Below are 21,154 nucleotides of genomic sequence, written 5' to 3' on the forward strand. Positions count from 1 at the left end.
TCGAAGCCTGGGGCTTCATGTTTTTCGATTACTTGATATGGACCCTCAATTCATCAGCTGAGTTTTTCAGTTCTTCAGAGAAGTCGTTCGCAGTTAGATGGATGTTGTTCGCATGTTCGTTGACGGCTGCTTCTTGTGGATTGACTATGTGCTGTTCAAGATTGTGTGAGCTGACGAAAAGACAACCTATGTTGAGCGGCCTTCTCTGCACGTGTTATCAACCGAACCGATGCGTAAAAAAGCCAGAGAGTTGAGAGAATTGTCTAATGGGATCAAAAGTGGAAGGTGTCGAAGCTTGTTTTTTTTAAATTTTATTTTTTTTTAAATTTTCGGAACGGCTTTGGCACAGTCTGGGAAAGCGCGGAACTTATTAGAGAAATACTATTTGGTCTATGAGGTCTACCATTCTGGCCTAACTTTTTTCATGCGATTGTAACGGATCTTAAGCGCAGGCACCCCAGTACGTTGGTACAGTCTGCGAGTGACATTCCGTATACGAAATTAATTTTTGGTAAGTGCCTCAATGGTTAGGGTGTTGAAAAAGCACTTCTTGGATGGTGTGGAGCTGCTCGTCGACTTCCTCAAGTGTAGCCGTATGTCACTGTAGTCGATGTTTTCGTCCACGCACCTTTGGGACCGATCCCAATCAACTCGGTAATAGTTTCGCCAGCATAACTGGCGGCGACTCACCGAAAACCCACCTTCGACTTCCACCGGATAGTGGTCCGAGCTGAACCTTGGGAGCTGGGAGATGTGGTCGTCCATGTTGGTGATGAAGATGTCAAGCGTTGCATGAACCTCGGATCGTGTGGTATAATGACGCTCCATCTCTTCGTTGCACAATATCACGTCATTTCGATTGACACGAAAGTTGCCTCATGCTTGATGTTTGGCGTTAAAGTCTTCTGAGTCCATAGTCCTGCAATGATGAACTGCCACTGTTACCGACGTTTTAGCTTGATGATGTCTCCTCGTAGATCATCGTTCTATCACCGGCTTTGGCTTGCATGGGAGAATAAGCCATGATGAACGTGATGACGCCGACGGAGATGGCCATTCCTCCCCTCTGGAGTTTGTTCGATCGTCTTCTTCTCGAGTAAACCGCTGACCTCGATGTTTTGGCTCTTAAGCGAGCAAGCATTCCAAGTGGCCAGACCACTATGGGGGATCCCCATACAAGCGAGCGGTCAAAAATAAAATTGGACTTTTAAAGTGATTTTCCACTTAGTTTTAGCTGTGTATGGTCGAAATAGCATGAATATACAATTTCCAACCCCCCCCCCCCCCCTTTGGGGATCGTCTATGAATTACGTAATTATTTTTTTCATAGGTTCGATTAACGTGACAAAGCAAACCTATTTGGGAAGTTGAAATTTCGTGCGTTTTCTTAAGGAGAAGGAAGGGGGCTGTACAAAAACTAAGTTCAGCAATTTATGGACATTATGGCGGCGATCATGTTAAATGACATTAATTTCATGACATTCCGTGATATTTTTTGTTCTCACTCTCATGCCTCACAATTTGTATTTAGAACAATTTGTTTGACAAAGTACTAGGATCTGAAGGATCATAAAGCATTAAATGTTAATCAAATAATCAGAATTGAAAATAACTTTTGAAAAGGGTATTAGCAAATTAGAAATCGCAATCCCATGACATTTTTACGTGTACAAGTTATTCAAAAAATGAGATTAATATATTCTCAAAAAATGTGGACATTCATTGTGGAATGTAAGAATGCTCCATTCTTCCGAAAAGCAAAATTCTTTTAATTTAAATAACAACACTATTTGAATTACTTTTGATTTGTTTTCATGATTTCTACAAGTTATATACAGCATCATTCTTTTTCTGTGTCAAGGTTTAAGTCTTCAATGATATTTTCTTCAATTCCATCAACGATGGAAGATGAGATAAATTCATCTAAAGTATTAGAAGATAAAGAACTTTTGAAAATCTTCAAATATTACAAAATTACGCATGGCATAAGAATAACTAAGTGAAAAATTTTTTTCCAACGTCTCCTCGTTATCCAAATCGAGCTTAAAATGGATCTGATTCATGTACACGCTTACTTCAGTTCACCCAAATATGGGTGAAGAATACCTAAAATCCTCAAAAAGTGCACATACCTAGATATGGGTGAAATGATCTTTACCCATATATGAGTAAACCGTTTTTACCTACTTATAGGTAGTTGAATAGAGATGATTTATTAGTAAATTTTACCCAAATTTGGGTGATTTTGTTTTGTTTGAAACCATATACTGATTTTTTCTAATATTACATTGAAGATTAATAAAAATAAATGAAAAACTATCATTTTATTATAACGAATAAATACAATGTATAACACTATATACTAAATGTACAATAATAGTTGGTCTAACCCAACATAAGATGGAACATCTAACACTAGGTGCCGGGAATTACAACCTGGCTGGCTTGCTTCCGGATATTCACGTTTGCTCCGTTTGCTGCTCCAACTTCCAAGCATAGCATTTTTTGTCACGGGTGTCGACAGTTCTGTTGAAATGGAAAACGAAACATTGTGAAAATAGAGTTGTGTATCAAATTCTAAATTGATATCCGGAGCTTCGAATAGCGAATTTTGGTTTTACACGATTAATACTTGACTTCGGAAGTAGTAAATTTCCCACTTGGTTTCTTAGAATTGGAAAATCGCTACCTCCGAAGCAAGAAAGACAGATTGTGAAAAAGCTTCCGGTTTTCCATTTATAATAATTCAATGAAACTTACCTCAAATGTACTTGTTTGATGCATCGATACTGATTCGGGGGTGGTCTAATATCCATATTCAGCTATTTCGCAGTTCCGGGCCGATGATGGGCTGCTGGATGGTGGCATTGTGTTTTATCCACTTCATAAAACAAATGAACAACTTGCAAAGCTTTCGCAGCTGGTCTTTCTCTCGTCTTCCTCTCCGTCCTCCACAGGGCCACTTACTTCACGTAGCAAATCTCCGATATCGTTATCAACAACCTCCCACATTTGGTCGCTGGCTCTCGCTTCCGAAGTGCTGGCATCTTTCTCCTTCTTAGCATCTGCAGGGAAAGGTAATGTGAGAATTACAAATGATGTTTTACAACTGGATTCCCCGTCAGTCCTTCTTACCTTTCTTGACCTTAGCATCGCTGATTTTTTCTTGTGGATTCGTTCGGCCCGTTGTCGAAGTTTTTTCTTCTGGATAAGAACATATTGCACAAGTCGCAGAACTGGACTTCGACCAACTTGACGTGTTCACCACCGATGACGGTACCGTTATCGCAGTCGTCTTCGTCGTCCGAACCAGCTCTTTCAGATTTGCTCTTTTTAGGTGTGGACATGCGATTCTAGCAAGCCGCCGGTTCATCCACATATTTACATACCTGGTCGACGGTGGTGAAGTTCTCCGGATCGGTTTCAGCACCATCCACGCCAGATTTTCATTTGGCGTAACGTTCGACGCAAGTTTTAAATCTAGGATGTTTAAACGATGCACGATGGGCTTCGTAAGTCATGGGGTCAAGATAAATATCGTTCAAGGCCAGCTGGAGTAGACTTCGAAGGATACGGAATGTAGCAGGTCTCTCATTTTCGCGGAGGTTGTAGCGGTGGATCCGACATGATTTATATGCCATATAGTTGGAGGTATTCATTTTCGCGGCTGGAAGAGGAGAAGGGAATAGTGAATGTGTTGCGGTAAGAGATGCATGGATAATATATAAATGTACTTACCTGTTCATGCAACAGGTCCGGTTGTTAATAAAGTCGCTCGGAAGGTACTGCTTAATCCATCGCTCCTTTTGACTTGTTTTGGTACCTTTCATTACATAAAACGCAAAATTAGATGAATACCAAAATGCGGATATGCAATAAGTATAAATATATTTAATATTTACCTACTTACCATTATTACGATCAGCAAGTCAACCGAAATATTTAATTCCATTTCGAGCATTTCATTTAGCAGAAAACATTTTGCGGTAAACAAAACGGTGAACAATAATTTTTTTTCACCCAAATATGGGTAAATACATTTACCCATATATTAGTAAGGCGACTTTATCAATAATGTGAGTGAACTTTACTGATAAACTCAGTACATTTCACCCATAATATAAGTAAATTGTTCATTACCTAAATATGGGTGAATGAAGTACCCATAAATAGGTAAATTGAGCTAAGCGTGTAAGGCACGAAGGAAAATGTCAACATTTGCCTCTCTTGATCATTTTCTTGCATTATGAGTTCTAAATTTCTTCAACTGTTTATATTGACTTTCCGCTGGTTGTTCAGCCAGTGAACCTCAAAGTGTAGATGAGTGAATAAATATTTCCCTACCATTAGCCAGACATTCATGAACACTAGCAGGAATTTCATACGCTCCGTTCTAACTAAGATATTGTTCGTCTTTACTTTTGCAATAAACATGTCGGGAATTATTGATTCCAGGAGATTTATAAATATTTACATATTATGAAATCTCATATTTAGTTCTCCATCAGTAGCTAATGAATAGCTCAGAAAATTAGGTTTAGAGAATGACTCAAACCACTCAAGCCCCAAACGCATTTCAGCGGAATGGCGACGGAAACTGTAAAATTTGACAGGAAATATATGAGCGAACTGTTAAATCCTTCCGTTACCGTTGTGCTGCATTGCATTGGGGGTTTTATTCATTTACTCCTTTGAAAAGTTAATTAAATGAGCTCAAATGGTTATAAATAAAGTCGAAGTTATTACCAATAAATGTATTTTGACCATACCCTTTGAGCGCATAGTTCAGTCTGACCCATTTTCAATAGGAAACGATGGGACTAGATTTCCCGTCGAATGAAACTTGTTGCGAAAATCGGACACAAATAAGTGTCTAAATGGCGATTGCGTTCTTTTGCGCACATACATACAGACGCGCATGCACACACATACAGACATCACCTCAATTCTTCGCGCTGAGTTAGTTGATATATACCACTAGGGGTCTCCGGGCCTTCTATCAAACATTCGTTTTGGAATGAGCATTAACCTTGGAGTACGAGAGAGGCAAAACACGGTAAAAAACAAATGAAAAAAAATCAGAGTGACTTAACTCTGTTAATTGCAAATACTGGCAAGAAATTGTTTCAGGGACATTTTAGTCGAAGCTTTGTCCTTGATGTGTATCATAAAAGAACCTGGGGATTCCTGAGGAAAAAAAAGTTCTTCACTATCAAAGTTGAAAATAGCGTCGTTTTTGGAAAAAATATTGCTTCCGCATTTTTTCAATTTTTTTCACAGTGTAACCATTAGTTTTTGAACACCATTTAAAAGCTTATACAATAACCTTTGTAATGATGTATTAACATTGAAGAAAAAACATTTAAAAAATATTTCAATAAATAGTTGAAAATAAAATATTTTTTCAGAAAATTTGCTAACTTTTTTACCCATTTCTGACTTTGCCACCTTATATCTTTGGAACTAGTGCACCTAGAGACTTCAAATTCAAAATTTCTCTTAATTAGAGTATTGACAATGGAGAGAAAATATTTTAAAATAATTCGGAAGACATGACATTTTCGATTAATGACCGCCCGAAATCCTATAGTGCAGACCCACAATAGTAGCCATTTTGAATGATACAAATTATTTGCAGCTTCGTTATAGAGCCACAAGTTGCCAAAAAATCGGAACTAGTTGCTTCGGTGTATAGAGTGGTATGTAATCATCCGGATGTCGCTCATCCTGCTGCCGGCGGAATCCATCAGGTGGAGGAAGCGGTGACCATTCGATGGTGGATTGGCCATATGTCGCTTGCCATGTAGCTTCGGCAACTGCCAGTCTTTGCCGCAGTTGCAGCAGTAGAAGGATCGGAATCGACATTGGCAGCCGGCGGCTGAATTGCCGGAAAGTTTCGATCGTTAAGCGGTGTAGGAGAACTCCGGTTTGGACGGTTTTTTGAAGAGGCCTCTTTCACACTGGCTAATACCTAGTCCACGCGATTAAAGGTTTGTTGATAACCTTGGTCAGCTTGAGGTCTTTGAAGCTGGTTCAACCGTGCTCCGGGTGTACGACATACAACACGATTAGTCCCCTCTCGTATTCATACGACACAATAACACTTTGAATCTACTTTAAATCAAACAAAACATAATTTATTGTAAACAATGTTTTTGCTTAATTTTTGTCGTCCTTTGTACCAGTTGTCGCACTAGTGGTGGTCCCATTATGGCTAATACCATAAGAAAACAGTGATATTTGCTATAATAGGAATCTTAATTAAGAATAGTGCACAATTGGTACACTGCCGCTAACCGCAAGTCGAGCACATCTGTATATGGGCCTCCATATACAGATGTGCTCGACTTGCGGTTAGCGGCTGTACATGCGTTCCAATTATGGATTAGCAAATTTTGGGTACTATCACGAATTTTAAGGCGGTTTTCACATTTGTTATAAGGAGCAGAAAGGGAAATTCGTACATAGATCAATTCCACCAATGGAAAAATAATAACTGCCAGAAGCTATCAAAATGTAACAATTAAAATATAATAAATATAGCTAATAAGAATGGTAGCGTTTGCTAAACACAGAACACATAGTGATTACATATTCTTCTTCTTCTTCTTATTGGCATTACATCCCCCACTGGGACAGAGCCGCCTCGCTGCTTAGTGTTCATTAAGCACTTCCACAGTTATTAACTGCGAGGTTTCTAAGCCAAGTTACAATTTTTACATTCGTATATCATGAGGCTAACACGATGATACTTTTATGCCCAGGGAAGTCGAGACAATCTCCAAACCTAAAATTGACTAGACTGGCACCGGGAATCAAACCCAGCCATCCTCAGCATGGTCTTGCTTTGTAGCCGCGCGTCTTACCTCACGGCTAAGGAGGGGCCCATAGTGATTACATAATATGCAAATAAAATTAGTTTAAAAAAGTTTTTAAGTGCAGTCTTGATAATTGTGTTGCCAGGTTGCTTCAGCTGGATACAATACCATAAAATCTAAACCACTCAGTTATCCTAATTAAGCAATATTATGCATATCAGTTTAAAGACTGATAGATAGAAAATAAAAACTGATACGTCGGTAGGTCTTTCAAACCAATCGTAGCATATTATCAGCAAATATTACATACAACTTGCATGTATTCGGTTATATGCACAAGGTTTTCAGTGACTAAGCTTCGTGCTGCACACATGTTGGTCAATATTGTAATCGTTGACTCGAGCGGTGGTGACAAGCCTTTTTTGGGCGATCGTATTGCCTGTTCTCGCTGTTCCCGACAACGCTGATGATTACGAACGTAGCATGACATCGCATCGTTCGGTTAGTGGGAGGAAACATCCTACAATCGGTTCGAGTGATAAAAAGGCATTTAAAACAGACTGATAGTCTGAAAAAATGTAACTGTGGAAACGAAAGAGTTGGCTGGCCATATTCAAGGTTGAATATGATTTCGGGCAGTGCGTTTTGATGAGATATAAAGTCATTCCGCTAACTCGGATGTTGCTAATTGAATGGTGGAACAAAAGACAGTCTGCATACATATCCTTTGTGACCATTTTGCGCAGTGAGGAGCATTTTTGCTTCAGATCAAAAACACTTTGTTCTTGTTCTTGTTTGTTCTGATTTGGGGAGCTAAATACTCCATGATAAATTTCTTCAAAATGGCTCCATTTCAACTTGTTTTACACAGCTTTGTAAAAAAATAAGGTCCCCTGGTGTTTGAGCGAAAACGAATCGTTATATTATTACTTGTCGGTGGCGGTTGCTTTATCAGATTTTTTTTTTGCACTTATATCAGGTTGCAATAAACATGTTTTGTTGTGATTGGGAGAAATTTATACTTTTCGTTTATCGTTGATTATTATCAATTGAGATTAAATTTTGCAATCTTTGACCTTCGGTGTTGACCATAGATCATGCCGAGGTGATGGTGGATTGGCTGGCCCTTGAAAAAGTTGTTGTCCTGGAACGTAAATAACGTTTATTTGGTCGAATGCCTTTCTTACTTCTTGCTACTTCCTTCTTTCTTCCTTCCTCTGTTTTCGGCACTCTACCTTCAACTTCTTTCTTCTTTAGGGCTTGGATAAATGAAGCAATGAAGTTGAGAACAGATGATTCACCACCACATACATTCACGAAGAGGGTGGCCAACAAAACGAAGACGAAGATGGGAATTCGAAGTCCAGATCAAAACCGAATGTAATGCTCCAGGTTCGTTTGTACTCGTACTCGGTACTCGTTCTTGAGCTGCCAATCGCTAATCTCCTTGCACACCGGCTGCACGCGCAACTTTCTCGATTGCACACAGCCTGCGAGTGCATGGTCTACCCCGGAATCGACGTCCTCTTCCAGGTTCTCTGCTAACGGTCACGCACTACATATCAAGCCCACTGTAATCTGCCGTACTACTCAGCCTGCCGATGTCTGCATTTTTGTACACTTGGTACAATTAATGATTCATGCGTCTGCGCCACTCACCATATTCCACAACGCCGCCAAGTACTGCACGCAGTATTTTCCGCTCAAACACTTCGAGAATTCGCCAGTCTGTATCTTTTAACGTTTATGCTTCATGGTCGTACACTGTACAAAGCGACTGAACGAATCAACGATGTGCACAGAGAGAGCTAGTTTGTTCCGTGTCTGTACACTGCAAGACTTTAGAGACTGTTTACGCAAAACGTAGAAAGTCCCACTTGCAGCCGCAAACACGTCTTTTTGCCTCGCAGCTTGATCGCCCTACTCGAAAATCGGTTTGGTATTCGTCAACAAAGGTCTCCGCAAACGAGCACAGTCTGCTAAAACAGAATTCAAGAGCGTACCTTGAAGGAGGTATTAAGCTTGGTGTTTTTGTCGTTCAATCCAACTCGGCCGGCATTCCGTCCTTCCCAGCGGTCTTACCGTTCTTTAGCTTCCGAACAACGCCGGTGCGCTTTAATTGCGCATGTTGCTGATCGTTTTCCCTCTGCCTTCCAGAGTACTTTTTCTTCGAACCCCCGTTTCTTACGTCGGTGGAGTTTTTTTCTCAGCTGCCCTTAGTTTTTTGTATCATTCTTTGTTTTGGCGTGTAGCCGCTACAAACATGCGGCTTTTGGCCATCTGCAACTCTTTGTCATAGACTTACGGACTGATTTTACGGCGACGCGTCTTAGCGCGAAACAACGGACACGAATAGGAACATGGAACGTTTTAACCCTAGCCCAGCAAGGTTAACGCCGTCGGGACAAGTTCTGATATACTCTGGTTTACGAGGTGAACACCCTCCCCGGCATCGCGGAGTTGGCTTCCTACTAAGCACTCAGCCACACTCTGCGCTTATGAAGTGGGAACCTATAAGTGAAAGGATAATCGTTGCCAGATTTAGAACACGGGTCCGAAACCTTACTATAATCCAATGTTATGCGCCAACCGGTGCTGCCGATCTGCAAGACAAAGAGAACTTCTACAGTCAACTCAATGCCGTCGTCGATAGAATTCCGAAGGGTGATATCAAGATCTGTTTGGGCGACTTCAATGCGAAGATCGGATCCGACAACTCGAACCATGATCGCATAAGGGACGCCATGGTCTCGGAGAAATGAGCGAAAACGGAGAGCTGTTCGCAGAATTTTATGGTAATAACGAAATGGTGATCGGGGGATCGCTCTTCCCTCATCGACCGGTTCACAAGGTCACGTGGGTCTCCCGTGACGGCTTCACAGAAAATCAAATCGACCACATCTGCATCAGCCGAAAATGGAAACGGAGCCTTCTTGATGTACAGAATAAACGTAGTGCCGATATCGCGTCTGATCATCACCTCCTCATCGGCGAAATACGCCTGCGCATTGCGCGGATTCGTCGGCAGGAGGAAAGAGTTGGACACACGCCGACTGGAAGATGCCACGGTGAAACGGTCCTTCGTTGAAGAACTGGAGACGCGTGCTGCAGATATTCCGGAAGGTAGCAGCGTGGAAGACCAATGGACCGCCATCAAGAATGCCTTCATCGTTACCAGGGTTTCAACTTTTCGTTTCAATGAGACCAAAGCAAGCGTTTTTCGGGCCAAGGGAAAATCTTGTTTCGTTGTTTATGTTGAGGATCATCTTTCACCCATCAATCTTTTCTCTAGAATTAGCATTGGAAGATGAACGAAAATCTTGCCTATTAGTTGAAAATCCTTTTTCGTTGCCTTACTTTCATCTCTCACTCACTTTTCGCGAGAATTATCGCAGAACAATTACAAAATTGTATGACCGCGCCGGGATTCGAACCCAGAATAGTAACAATAATAGCTGTGGGGATGCGCTTACTTTAGCCACACCACCACGCTATCTGTATGAAAGCGTCAAGTTATTTGTTCCACATAAGCTACTACCATTTGCATTGATGATGCCACGAAAAGACTCGAATGTGAAAGAAAAAGAGCAAACCAACGTTTAGCGGCAATCGAAGTGAGCGAAAAATTGTTATCACTCTCCAGGCTGTTTTTTTTCCCGAAAAGCGATTTCTCCCCGAAAACTTTCGTGAGGGAAAATCATGTGCTCCTGAGATTGAGTGAGCATTATGAACCCTGATCGTTACCAGAGAGAACAATCTGGGCGAACTGCGCACCCAAAGAAAACAATGGATCACCGATGAGACCTGGAGGAAGATAGAGGAGCGAAGAGAAGCCAAAGCCGCGATAGAGCGATCAAAAACCGGAGGAGCTAAAGTCTTAGCCCGTCGACGATACTCGGCTCTTGAGAAGGAAGTAAAACGCTCATGTCGACGGGACAAGCGAGCGTGGGCAGACTTTCTGGCCGACGAAGGAGAGAGAGCCACCGCAACCGGGGACATTCGCCTCCTCTACGATATATCACGACGCTTAAGCGGGGCGAAGATAAATGCAACGATGCCTGTGAAAGACGCGAGCGATCAGTTATTGACCGACCCAACTGACCAGTTGAAACGCTGGTTCGAGCACTTCGAACAACTTTTTCAAGTGCCTGCCAGGCCATCACCACCTCGATATGATCTGCCTAGGAAACGACGTATAACACGCGTAGATTCACGTATAACATAGAGATTCAAACAGCCATACAAAGCATGAAATCGAATAAAGCCCCAGGGGTCGATTGCATATCAGCCGAGATGCTCAAAGCTGACCCCATGTCATCCGCTCAACTACTGCATCGTAGATTTCGTAATATATGGGACACCGCAACTTTCCCGGTCGACTGGATGCAAGGTATCTTAGTGAAGGTGCCCAAAAAGGGTGACCTTACTGTATGCGATAACTGGCGAGGCATTATGTTGCTGTGTATCGTTCTCAAAGTTCTATGCAAAATTATCCTAGCCCGGATTCAGGAGAAGATCGATGGGACTCTCCGGCGGCAGCAGGCCGGATTCCGTGCCGGAAGATCCTGTGTGGACCATATTGTCACGCTCTGCATCATTCTGGAGCAGGTCAACGAATTCCAAGAGTCCCTTTACTTGGTATTCATTGACTACGAAAAAGCTTTCTCAATCACCAGAATATGTGGGGTGCCCTGAGACGGAAGAGGATTCCTGAGAAAATCATCGGTCTCATCGAGGCACAGTACGAGGCCTTCTCGTGTAGAGTGCTGCACAATGGGGTCTTGTCCGACCCTATCCGGGTCGTAGCTGGTGTGAGACAAGGATGTATTCTATCACCGTTACTGTTCCTCATCGTAGTCGACGAGATTCTGATAGATGCGATTGACCGTGAACCAAACCGCGGGCTGTTATGGCAGCATATAACCATGGAGCACCTAAACAACTTCGAATTGGCTGATGACGTTGCACTCCCCGCTTAACGGCGCTCTGATATGCAGAGTAAGCTCAACGACCTTGCCGAGCGCTCCTCTTCGGCAGGTTCAGTCATCAACGTCAATAAAACCAAATCTTGACTCCTACCAGTTTCACAGTAGCCGGGCAACCAGTGAAGAATGTTGAAAGCTTCAAATATCTTGGTAGCCAAATGGCGTCCGACGGCGGTACCAAGATCGACATAGGCGCACGGATCAAGAAAGCAAAGGCTGCCTTTGCGAGTTTAAGAAATATCTGGAAAAACAGGCAGATGAGTGAACGCACCAAAATACGAATTTTCAACTCTAACGTGAAATCTGTGCATTTATACGCTAGCGAAACATGATGTGTATCAGTGGAGAACACTCAACGGCTGCAGATGTTCATCAACAGATTCCTGCGGTATATAATTCGGGCCTGGTGGCCTCACAACTGGACCTCAAACAACGAGCTCCATCGTCGTTGTCACCAGAGGCCGATAGCAACAGAAATTCGGGATCGAAAGTGGGGCTGGGTCGGCCACACTCTACGTAGGGGCGGAAACGAAGTCTGTAAACAAGCATTAGACTGGAACCCAGCGGGACATCGCAGCAGAGGCAGACCCAGAGGCTCTTGGCGGCGAAGCCTTAATAATGAAATAAAAGAAGTCGACCGATATCTAACCTGGTAACAGGTTAAATCGATAGCTGGGCAACGCGCAAGATGGAGATCTTTCGAAGTTCTTTCAAATCCGGCCCTTTGCACCACCGGAGGTGTACAGGATTCATTAGTAAATAAAAAAAAGCTCTTTGTCACTCCTCATCAAACCAATCTTTACGCTGATTTCCTTGTGTGTGTGTGTGTGTGTGGTAGCAAGTACCTCTAAAGCTGTTGTATTGACCAATTGAAATTGTTACCACAATGTGTTCAAATTTTCTCCATTTAGGTGTCCTTAGAATTGTTCGCGGAGCTTATGAGCGAATTGCTCCGCAACGATCGAGTAGGCTTCTGTTTGTATTAACCAAAGCATTGATTTGCTGGAATCCCGCGGTCAATACATACTCGACTACTACAAGTCCCTGTTCCTACGAAGCGTTGAGATGTAGAAAGCCATGCACTTCGCCATCGAACTCCCAGGCCAAATTTGGGAAGTTGTAGTCGCCCATTACTACCATGGTATCACAAGAGCTAGCTAGTTGTTTAAGCAATTTAGCGTGCTTAGTGTAAATGTCGACGGTACTGCAAGGTCGATATTAGATGCCACATAGACAAATTCTTATTTCTCAATTCTCTCTACTCACGTTTCATTTCTCACTCTCCCGTGCCACTTTTAAATTCTCAGTTTCCATTTCTCACTTTTCACTATGTACTCACAATGTGAAAACAATTTTTCATCATTCGGCCAAACGGCGTGGCAACGATAAAATATGTTTTATGGGCATTATATTAGGCGCCAGTTTCCTGCCTCTGCGATGGCCTCCTGTGTGAGATTGTGTGGTCTGCATGTATCCAATCAAATCCACCTGACAGAATATCTATGGCAGAGCTTGGTTTTAAACATATAACAGCTTTCATTAACAGAGCCCACTGTCACACCCCATAACATGCAAGAACAGCCCCACCACTCGTATAGTAGGGTGTTTTATAAACTTTAATTGTACCTTCACGTGAACACTCCAATACTCACGCGAACACGATTTCAACACAAATCGAAAAACACGACCTGCTATAAGTAGGTAAGTTATCGTGTGACATACCGGCTGAATAATGAATCAAAATTAAAACTACTGTCGGCGAAATGCGATACACTCGTCCCCACGAAATCCAATTTTAATCTTTTCTCTTCTAGAGATTGTTATGCGAACTGAACTAACAGTGCGAATGGAAGGGCCAATAGCTGCAGCAATACTTGAAGCTGATAGTTCAGGACCACTTTAGTGAAGAAAATTCATCTATTTGGCAAGAGTTAACCTACCGGTGTGAAAGAAGTGTGAAGCAAGCGACAACCATTCTAATAATCCTCGTCATTGACTAAAGCCGTCATCGCTGTCGACACACAATTAGTAATTACATTGAACTCAATATCATCCAGTCAGACTAGTGAACTCCACAACAGTGCAGCCTTGCGTTGTCATGTGTGGTTCACTACAATTGCAAATTGTTGGCTAGACGTTGCAATATAGATCGAAATCGATTATTATATATACGGAGCCTGTTTAGGTGATAATAAGTATTTCACGGTATGGAGAATCCGTAGTGCTAAAAGAACTACAAAGATGCTGGGCTGCTTTAAAGCGGTCAGTATATAATGTCCGATCATCTGACAACGATTATGCTTTGTGTCGTAATTGAATCAATTCAACCCAAGCATATAAGTTTGTTTGTTCACTTTCGCCACGTCTTCCAGTTCTAATGAGTAATCGTGCGAGTGTATTTTTTGTTCATTATCTTATCACGGAATAGCCTAAGTTATGTGGCGTTGCTAGCTACCATCGTATTTTTCTCCACGTTGCACGTTCACGACTGATGACGATAATTTAACGACTGTGACCGACCGACTGATTATTGCGACAAACTGAATCAGCAATCAATATTCCTGACATTGACCGTTAGTCACTCTCAATGAATGCCAAATACGGCGCTGACTCAAGACGGTTCAATTCACATGCGCGAGATGCACACCCACCTTAGCGTATATTGTCACTTGTCTTGTCAGCAGTACTACCGAGCTCTATCGACTATCGATCAAAGATCTTCGTTTGCAATGTTTTTCAAATATCGACTGGTAAATGCCTCAATAAAAAATAAATAAAATGTATTCATTATAAAGTTATACTGCCTTGCCTTTCACGGTAATTAGCCAAGGGACCATTCACGAATAACGGAACGCTTCAAGGGGTGGAAAAAGATTTGTGCGAATGTTACAACCCATAAAAATTTTAGAAAATGTTTATGCAAAAAAAACGTTACGAGGGAGTGGAGGGGGGTACAAACCCAGATTAATCCACCTAACGATGATGATATCTTTCTCGAATCAATCGTTTGGTTTCGCTTAGTGTGATACATATGAAAAATAATTGCCTACCTTACGGCTTTTGCTAACGTTTTAGCGAATCGACCAAGCAATCATACGGTTCAGTACACTATTTTCTGCATAACTTTCAAACGCATTGTGACCGATCGTGTTTATATTCAATAGTAATCAACTAGGGTTGATTACTTCGTCGAATGCAGCTTGTTGTGAGAAAATCGGTTGGGGATTACTATAAAAAAAGTTGGCTAATATGTTCAGGTTTTTCGTGTGCATACGCACATACACACGGACAGACAGACACTTGTCCAGTTCGACGAGCTGAGTTGAATAATATATAACATCATGGGTTTTCGAACCTTCTATAAAAAGTTTGATTTAGGAGTGAGATGTTAGCCTTTCGGTACAACTTTGTTGTGCGAGAGAGTCGATAAACATACAATTGAACATGTTCATTGAGTAAATTCAGTTCTCCGAATCTAAAATAATCATCATGAATGACAACAATGCATTCCACTGAATTATAATTTTAGTGACAAACGTCACTAATTCAAACACATATGCGATAGCCGTTTCAGTGGAACCAAGAATCGCGGATCGATATTGTCTATTTTAGGAATCACTTCTCTATATCCTCGTCAAAACATCATTAATGACGTTTGCTTACACTGGTTTATTTTTTTCTTCTATCCTACAGTTGTACTAATTGGAGACTCCGGCGTCGGAAAAAGTAATCTATTATCGCGATTTACTAGGAATGAATTCAACTTGGAGTCGAAATCAACCATAGGTGTAGAGTTTGCCACCAGAAGTATAGAGGTATGTGCTCCCAAACAGTATTTATAGTTTGCCGAATTTCTACCGAGCTTGTACCGCTTTCCAGGTCGACGGCAAAACAATCAAAGCCCAGATATGGGACACGGCCGGCCAGGAACGCTACCGAGCAATCACGTCCGCGTACTACCGGGGCGCAGTTGGGGCCCTGCTCGTATACGACATTGCCAAGCATCTGACGTACGAGAATGTGGAACGGTGGCTGCGTGAACTGCGCGACCATGCCGATCAGAACATCGTGATCATGCTGGTCGGTAACAAGAGCGATCTGCGACATCTGCGCGCGGTGCCTACGGACGAGGCGAAGGGATTCGCAGAACGGAACGGCCTCAGCTTCATCGAAACGTCGGCGCTCGATTCGACCAATGTTGAAACTGCATTCCAGAACATACTCACAGGTGAGTGTTTACTTTTGGCATTATTACCGACATAACTGACAAAATATGATGTGAGGAAGAGCTCGATTAAAAACATATAGGTATAAATTGAAATATTGATTTAGTGCGACAAAACTGTTTTTGCTCCATCACTTCGTTATTTAGGTCATTGTGACTATGTTTGGAATAAATCTAGGGATTTTATTCAAATGGGGGTAATTGATTTTGCTCTTGGTTATTGGAACAACGAATGGTCGCTTCATTCAAACTATTTTCGCCAACTAGTGCCTAACAGAAACAATGGATTCCAATCTATCTGATAGTATATACTGCGACCCGCTTCAATAGCTCAAAATGTCTGTATGGTCCTTGGCTTGGGACAAGGATAAACAATGTCATCCGCGAATGGTATAGAATCGAACACTCCGTTCCTAGCGGTGACGAAAAGGGTTACCGCCCGACTGTATTTCCGAGTCATAACTGAAATGTTCTGTTCGTCAGGAAGGTTCGGATGAAGGAAAATGTGTTGCCATTGATACCATAGATGGCCAGTTGTCTGAGCACTCCCGGTGTCCAAGTACGGGATTCCAAAAGGAATCTCACGTACACATAAGGGAAGATCCATAAAGTACGTCACGCAAAAATTGGCGATTTTCGACACCCCTCCCCCCTTTGTCACAAATTTTGTATTAAATTTCTAAAAATTTTGTACGATTAGTCACGCTGCTCGGAACCCCCCCTCCCCCTAGGAGCGTGACGTACTTTGCTCCTAAGCGAGTCAACGTATTACGGTCACCACCATAAACATGTATGAGCTGGATGCTGACACCGGAGAGTTTCCGGACCTCGCAGAGAGCTTTGCATTCGTGATAACAGGGAGATACACATGGATGGACCCAATGAAGGAATAGTGGATCAAAACCAACCAAGAACGGAAAGCAGTTCAGCCGGCTGTAAAGCTGTACAAAGACCGCAAAAAATAAACATTTTATGTATTACTTCAACAGACTTGATACAGCCCCAATGATGGTTTTTCCCACAAGAAAACATGAAGAACACGTTCAAGAAATGTACGGAAAAGCACTTCAAACTGGCGAACACCGTTGTGCTGAACATCCACGGCAACAATAAAAATCCCTAGGTATACAGAAATAGCTTCGTCGAACTTAAAATTTCTTCAAGCAAAAATCCAGAGGTAGTTTGAAAATAAAATGAACTACAGCAAATTTTAGCATCAGCAACGTTCTTGGCTGAGACATGGACAGATGCAAACATGGAAGATAGTAATAGATACCAGACCTCGAATTTCCACTTTATTCCTCACTCTAGGGACGATAACTATGGAGGGAGGAGTAATCTACCAAAGCTGTCGAGTGACTGACCACACCGGAAGTTTGACGTAACACACAGGTAGTAATTATATCAATTATTCAGTATGAGCTAGTATTGGGCGCCATTTACGTAGCCCATCGATCTCGGCGGTGGAGTTCAATAACAACATCAAGCAAATATTCTCGGCTCTGAGAAAGCACAAAAGGGTGGTTCTACGAGGAGATTTCAATTCACACCACATTGCATGGGGTGATGATACTTGGGACAGGCGAGGAAAGATTCTTCTAGACGCGGTTAATGGTAGCAATTTTCTTATACTGAATGGCGGTTCTTTCACGTACATTCCCCTACAACTGAATCGACGATCAAAAGCAATAGATATAACACTGTAATCATCAGAAGTGATCGGATGCGTAGAATCAGGAATCAATTTTGAACTGAATCGCATCAAAGCACCGAGCAGCAGATAAAAAAAATCACCGAACAAGTGAACAAATCATCAATATTGAAGACTTAGGAAAACGCATCAATAGGATGCAGACGAAAAACAGAAGGGAAGATTACAAGCAACCAAAATTCTGGTGGTCTCCGGAAATTAATAAACCGAAGCGAGGAGAGAGTTCAATCTTATATCAAGCCAACACAATCTACTGTAGTTCAAACGCAGAGCAACCAGCTTTCAGAGAAAACACTCGAGGAGATCAGAAATAAATTTGAAGAGTTGCCGGACTATATTGGACCTTACACGGATTCTAGATGGTTATGGTATAAAATTGGCAGACTCCGCTTCTTGAAGACGAGACACAGGCGCATTTCGGAAATCATGATCCAAGACCAATCGATCCAATACGTGAATGATCATCTGCTGTGCCTAGCTATAGGATTGAACAAAGATATTTCACTCGAAGAAGAAGACATCCGCGCCAGGTGAGGATAGATTGTCGTACGGAATACTGCGTGCTTTCAATCCAGAGGTTATATGTGAACAAAGTAATTGAGCAGTTACACTGCATGTGGCGTCGTAGCTGTTTGGAAGACTCACTGAAAAAAACTAAAATAGTGGTAATCCCAGCAGATTTCTGGAAGAACACAATGTACTACCGGACGCATCCTTTGGTTTCCGTAAGATTTTTTCCACGCAGACTTGCACCTCATACGTCGTCAACTGGATAAAGCAAAGCAAAATGGAAAACTACGTCCCGGCAATGGTTAGTATTGATCTTTCTAAATAATGTATTAAATGCGGTAAAGATAGATGTACTGGAAGATACTCTTTAAAAATATTGGAGTCCCGCAGGAAATTTTGTCATGGATATCCTCATTCCTTCGAAATAGACAAATGTGCTTTCTCCAACACTTTTGAACATCTATACGATAGAGCTTCATGGAAAAAAAAAAGGAGTAGTCCTCGTGCAATATGCAGACGACTTCAGCATCCTGTTGAAGGCCAGGAACCTTATTGGCCTAACGGAGTTGACGCAAAACTATTTAGATGAGTTTACGAAAACATCTGAAAGGCTGAATTTCGCAATCAATCATGAAAAAACTAAAACCATATTATTTCAGAATAACGACAAGCATCTCGACGTGAAGATAAATGGAATTCTAGTTATTCGAGGCATTTCCGCACACCAATTCATTAAATTTAAACTCATTGCACAGGTAGATTGAGGTTAGGGAAACGCCACTGTGGAATATCAATTTATTTGTTTATTTATTTAATGATAATCGTCATCTGACATCTAACGTCTCAATGACTATAAGGGTAAAAATGTTCCGAAAACCTAATTATTGTACAAACATGGATATAAATATACAAATAATACACTGCAGCAATTGGCATAAGAGTCCCATGTCGATTTTTGACGATTTTGATTGTTTCTCAGAAATAAGCTAAAAATTACCTCATCTTTAAGGAAGCGGTTGAAATAATGGACTTTGTTCTAGAAATTTGAAAATTTAAACCCACTTGTGTTGTCCCATCCTGCTATTTATTCACATAACAGTCACATTCCAGATTTTGATACACTTTTATACAAAAAATAAATATAATTATGGTCCATTTAATAGTTCCATAGCAATGTATACAGATAAAGAATATAATACCAATTTTTCAGAAAGATTGAAGGTTTTATCAATTTATTAGATTTTTTTATTTCTCCATGTGAAACGAGTTTGAAAAATTCAACGCCATATTACTCAAGTCGAAGAAAACTGACATGGGACGCTTATGCGAATAGGGGCAGTACATCAATCAGAAGACACAATAAAACCATCAATATAATCAAAATTGTATACGAGAAAGGCAAAAAAACTTAGCAATCTACAGTATTTGTGTCAATTGGTACCACGAAAGTGTGCTGCGAAAAGTCGTTGTAGAGCAGATGGCGAAAGGTTGAAATCAAATAGATGGAACACTGCGTTGAAATTTGACGACATATATCGAATTGGGTCATACTGACCATAACGACTGTTACTAGCATCGAGCTGAATGAGATCTCTCCTCCTTAGTATGCGCGTAGGAGCATAAAAATTCATTTTGTTTAGCGGTGTTGGAGAGTTTACAGCACCATTGAGAATTTTTGCTACGAATATGGCATGTGCCACACGGCGTCGAACATCTAAAGTATCCAGCCCAAGCAGCAGCCCAAGCAGCTGGCAGACAATGACAGCAAACTCCACAATTGATCGTACAAGGGCACAGTAGAGTGAGCGCAGGCAATAGGGGTCACGAAACCCATTGGAAATTTTCATCATAAAGCCAAGTTGTCGGTTTGCCTTGGAAATCACTTCATCGTTAATGGAAACGAAAAGTTAGTGCGTCGTCAAGTATAACTCCTAAATCCCTGATACGCTGCACTCGCTCAAGAACTGTGCCAGACTGCATGTAGTTATAGATAATAGGATTTCGTTTTCTGCTGAACGTTATTATCTGACATTTATGGATACTGAGTGACAAGCAGTTCCGCACGCACCACCCCTCAAAACGGGTTAGAAGCATTTGTAGCTGAATGCAGTCATCAAGACAATTAACAACAATGTAGATCTTGGCATCATCAGCATACAAAAGCCTCACTCCAGGTGGTAGCACCAGTGTCACATCGTTGACGAATATCGAAAACAATAGTGGTCCTAGATTACTCCCTTGTGGTACGCCAGATGGAGCGATGAAAGGATCCGAGAGAGATGATCCGACTTTCACACGTAATGTTCTATCCGTCAGGTAAGATCTAAACCAATCAACGCACGCAGTGGAAACGCCCAACCTCGCCAGTTTGCTGAGTAAAATACTATGATCTACACGATCGAAAGCAGCCTTGAGATCTAAATATACTGCATCCACTTGCCTCCCGGCGTCAAGAGCCTCTATACATGTTGTTGTGAATTCAGTCAAGTTGGTCGCTACCGATCTCTTTGGGAAAAATCCATGCTGATCCGTACAGATGTACTGCTTACAGCAGGCGAAGAGCGTGTCGTTTACTATGATTTCAAAAATTTTCGAACAAGCACATAGAGTAGTTATTCCACGATAGTTGTTCACATCGCATGTTTCCTTTCTTGCGAATTGGGAAAAGAAATGATGATTTCCAGCGCATGGGGAACGTTCTGGTACGAAGAGAGAAATTGAAAATTTTTGCTAAAGATTTAATAAAAGCACTCCACCGGCGCAGTAAAGCAGCGGGTATCCTATCTGGTCCAGCACAGAACGAAAATTTTAGTTTCCGGATCGCTCGGCATACATCTTCATCACTGATGGAAGAGATGTCTAGGTCCAAAACATCACGAGAGGTGTCACGAGTAGCCTCAATGGC

At 41.7% G+C, this 21,154-nt stretch overlaps 1 protein-coding gene and 1 long non-coding RNA gene across 3 annotated transcripts in view; one reads left to right on the forward strand and one right to left on the reverse strand.

Annotated features, from left to right (window-relative positions):
* LOC134204966 (ras-related protein Rab-11B) overlaps positions 1 to 21,154 on the forward strand; it is a 43,611-nt gene that overhangs the window by 16,454 nt on the left and 6,003 nt on the right. For both annotated transcript variants that reach the window (XM_062679795.1, XM_062679796.1), the window contains exons 3-4: positions 15,497 to 15,618; positions 15,683 to 16,031. In XM_062679795.1, the coding sequence (XP_062535779.1) occupies positions 15,497 to 15,618; positions 15,683 to 16,031 (471 nt within the window). The remainder of the gene's footprint in view (positions 1 to 15,496; positions 15,619 to 15,682; positions 16,032 to 21,154) is intronic.
* On the reverse strand, positions 2,369 to 4,030 carry LOC134205419 (uncharacterized). The gene is made up of 5 exons (XR_009978135.1): positions 3,911 to 4,030; positions 3,739 to 3,823; positions 3,136 to 3,667; positions 2,761 to 3,065; positions 2,369 to 2,526 (listed from the first exon to the last, which is right to left on the reverse strand). It is a non-coding gene; the product is annotated as an uncharacterized LOC134205419 (long non-coding RNA).

Source organism: Armigeres subalbatus, chromosome 1 (genome assembly GCF_024139115.2).
Source record: "Armigeres subalbatus isolate Guangzhou_Male chromosome 1, GZ_Asu_2, whole genome shotgun sequence".
NCBI classification, from domain to species: domain Eukaryota; kingdom Metazoa; phylum Arthropoda; class Insecta; order Diptera; family Culicidae; genus Armigeres; species Armigeres subalbatus.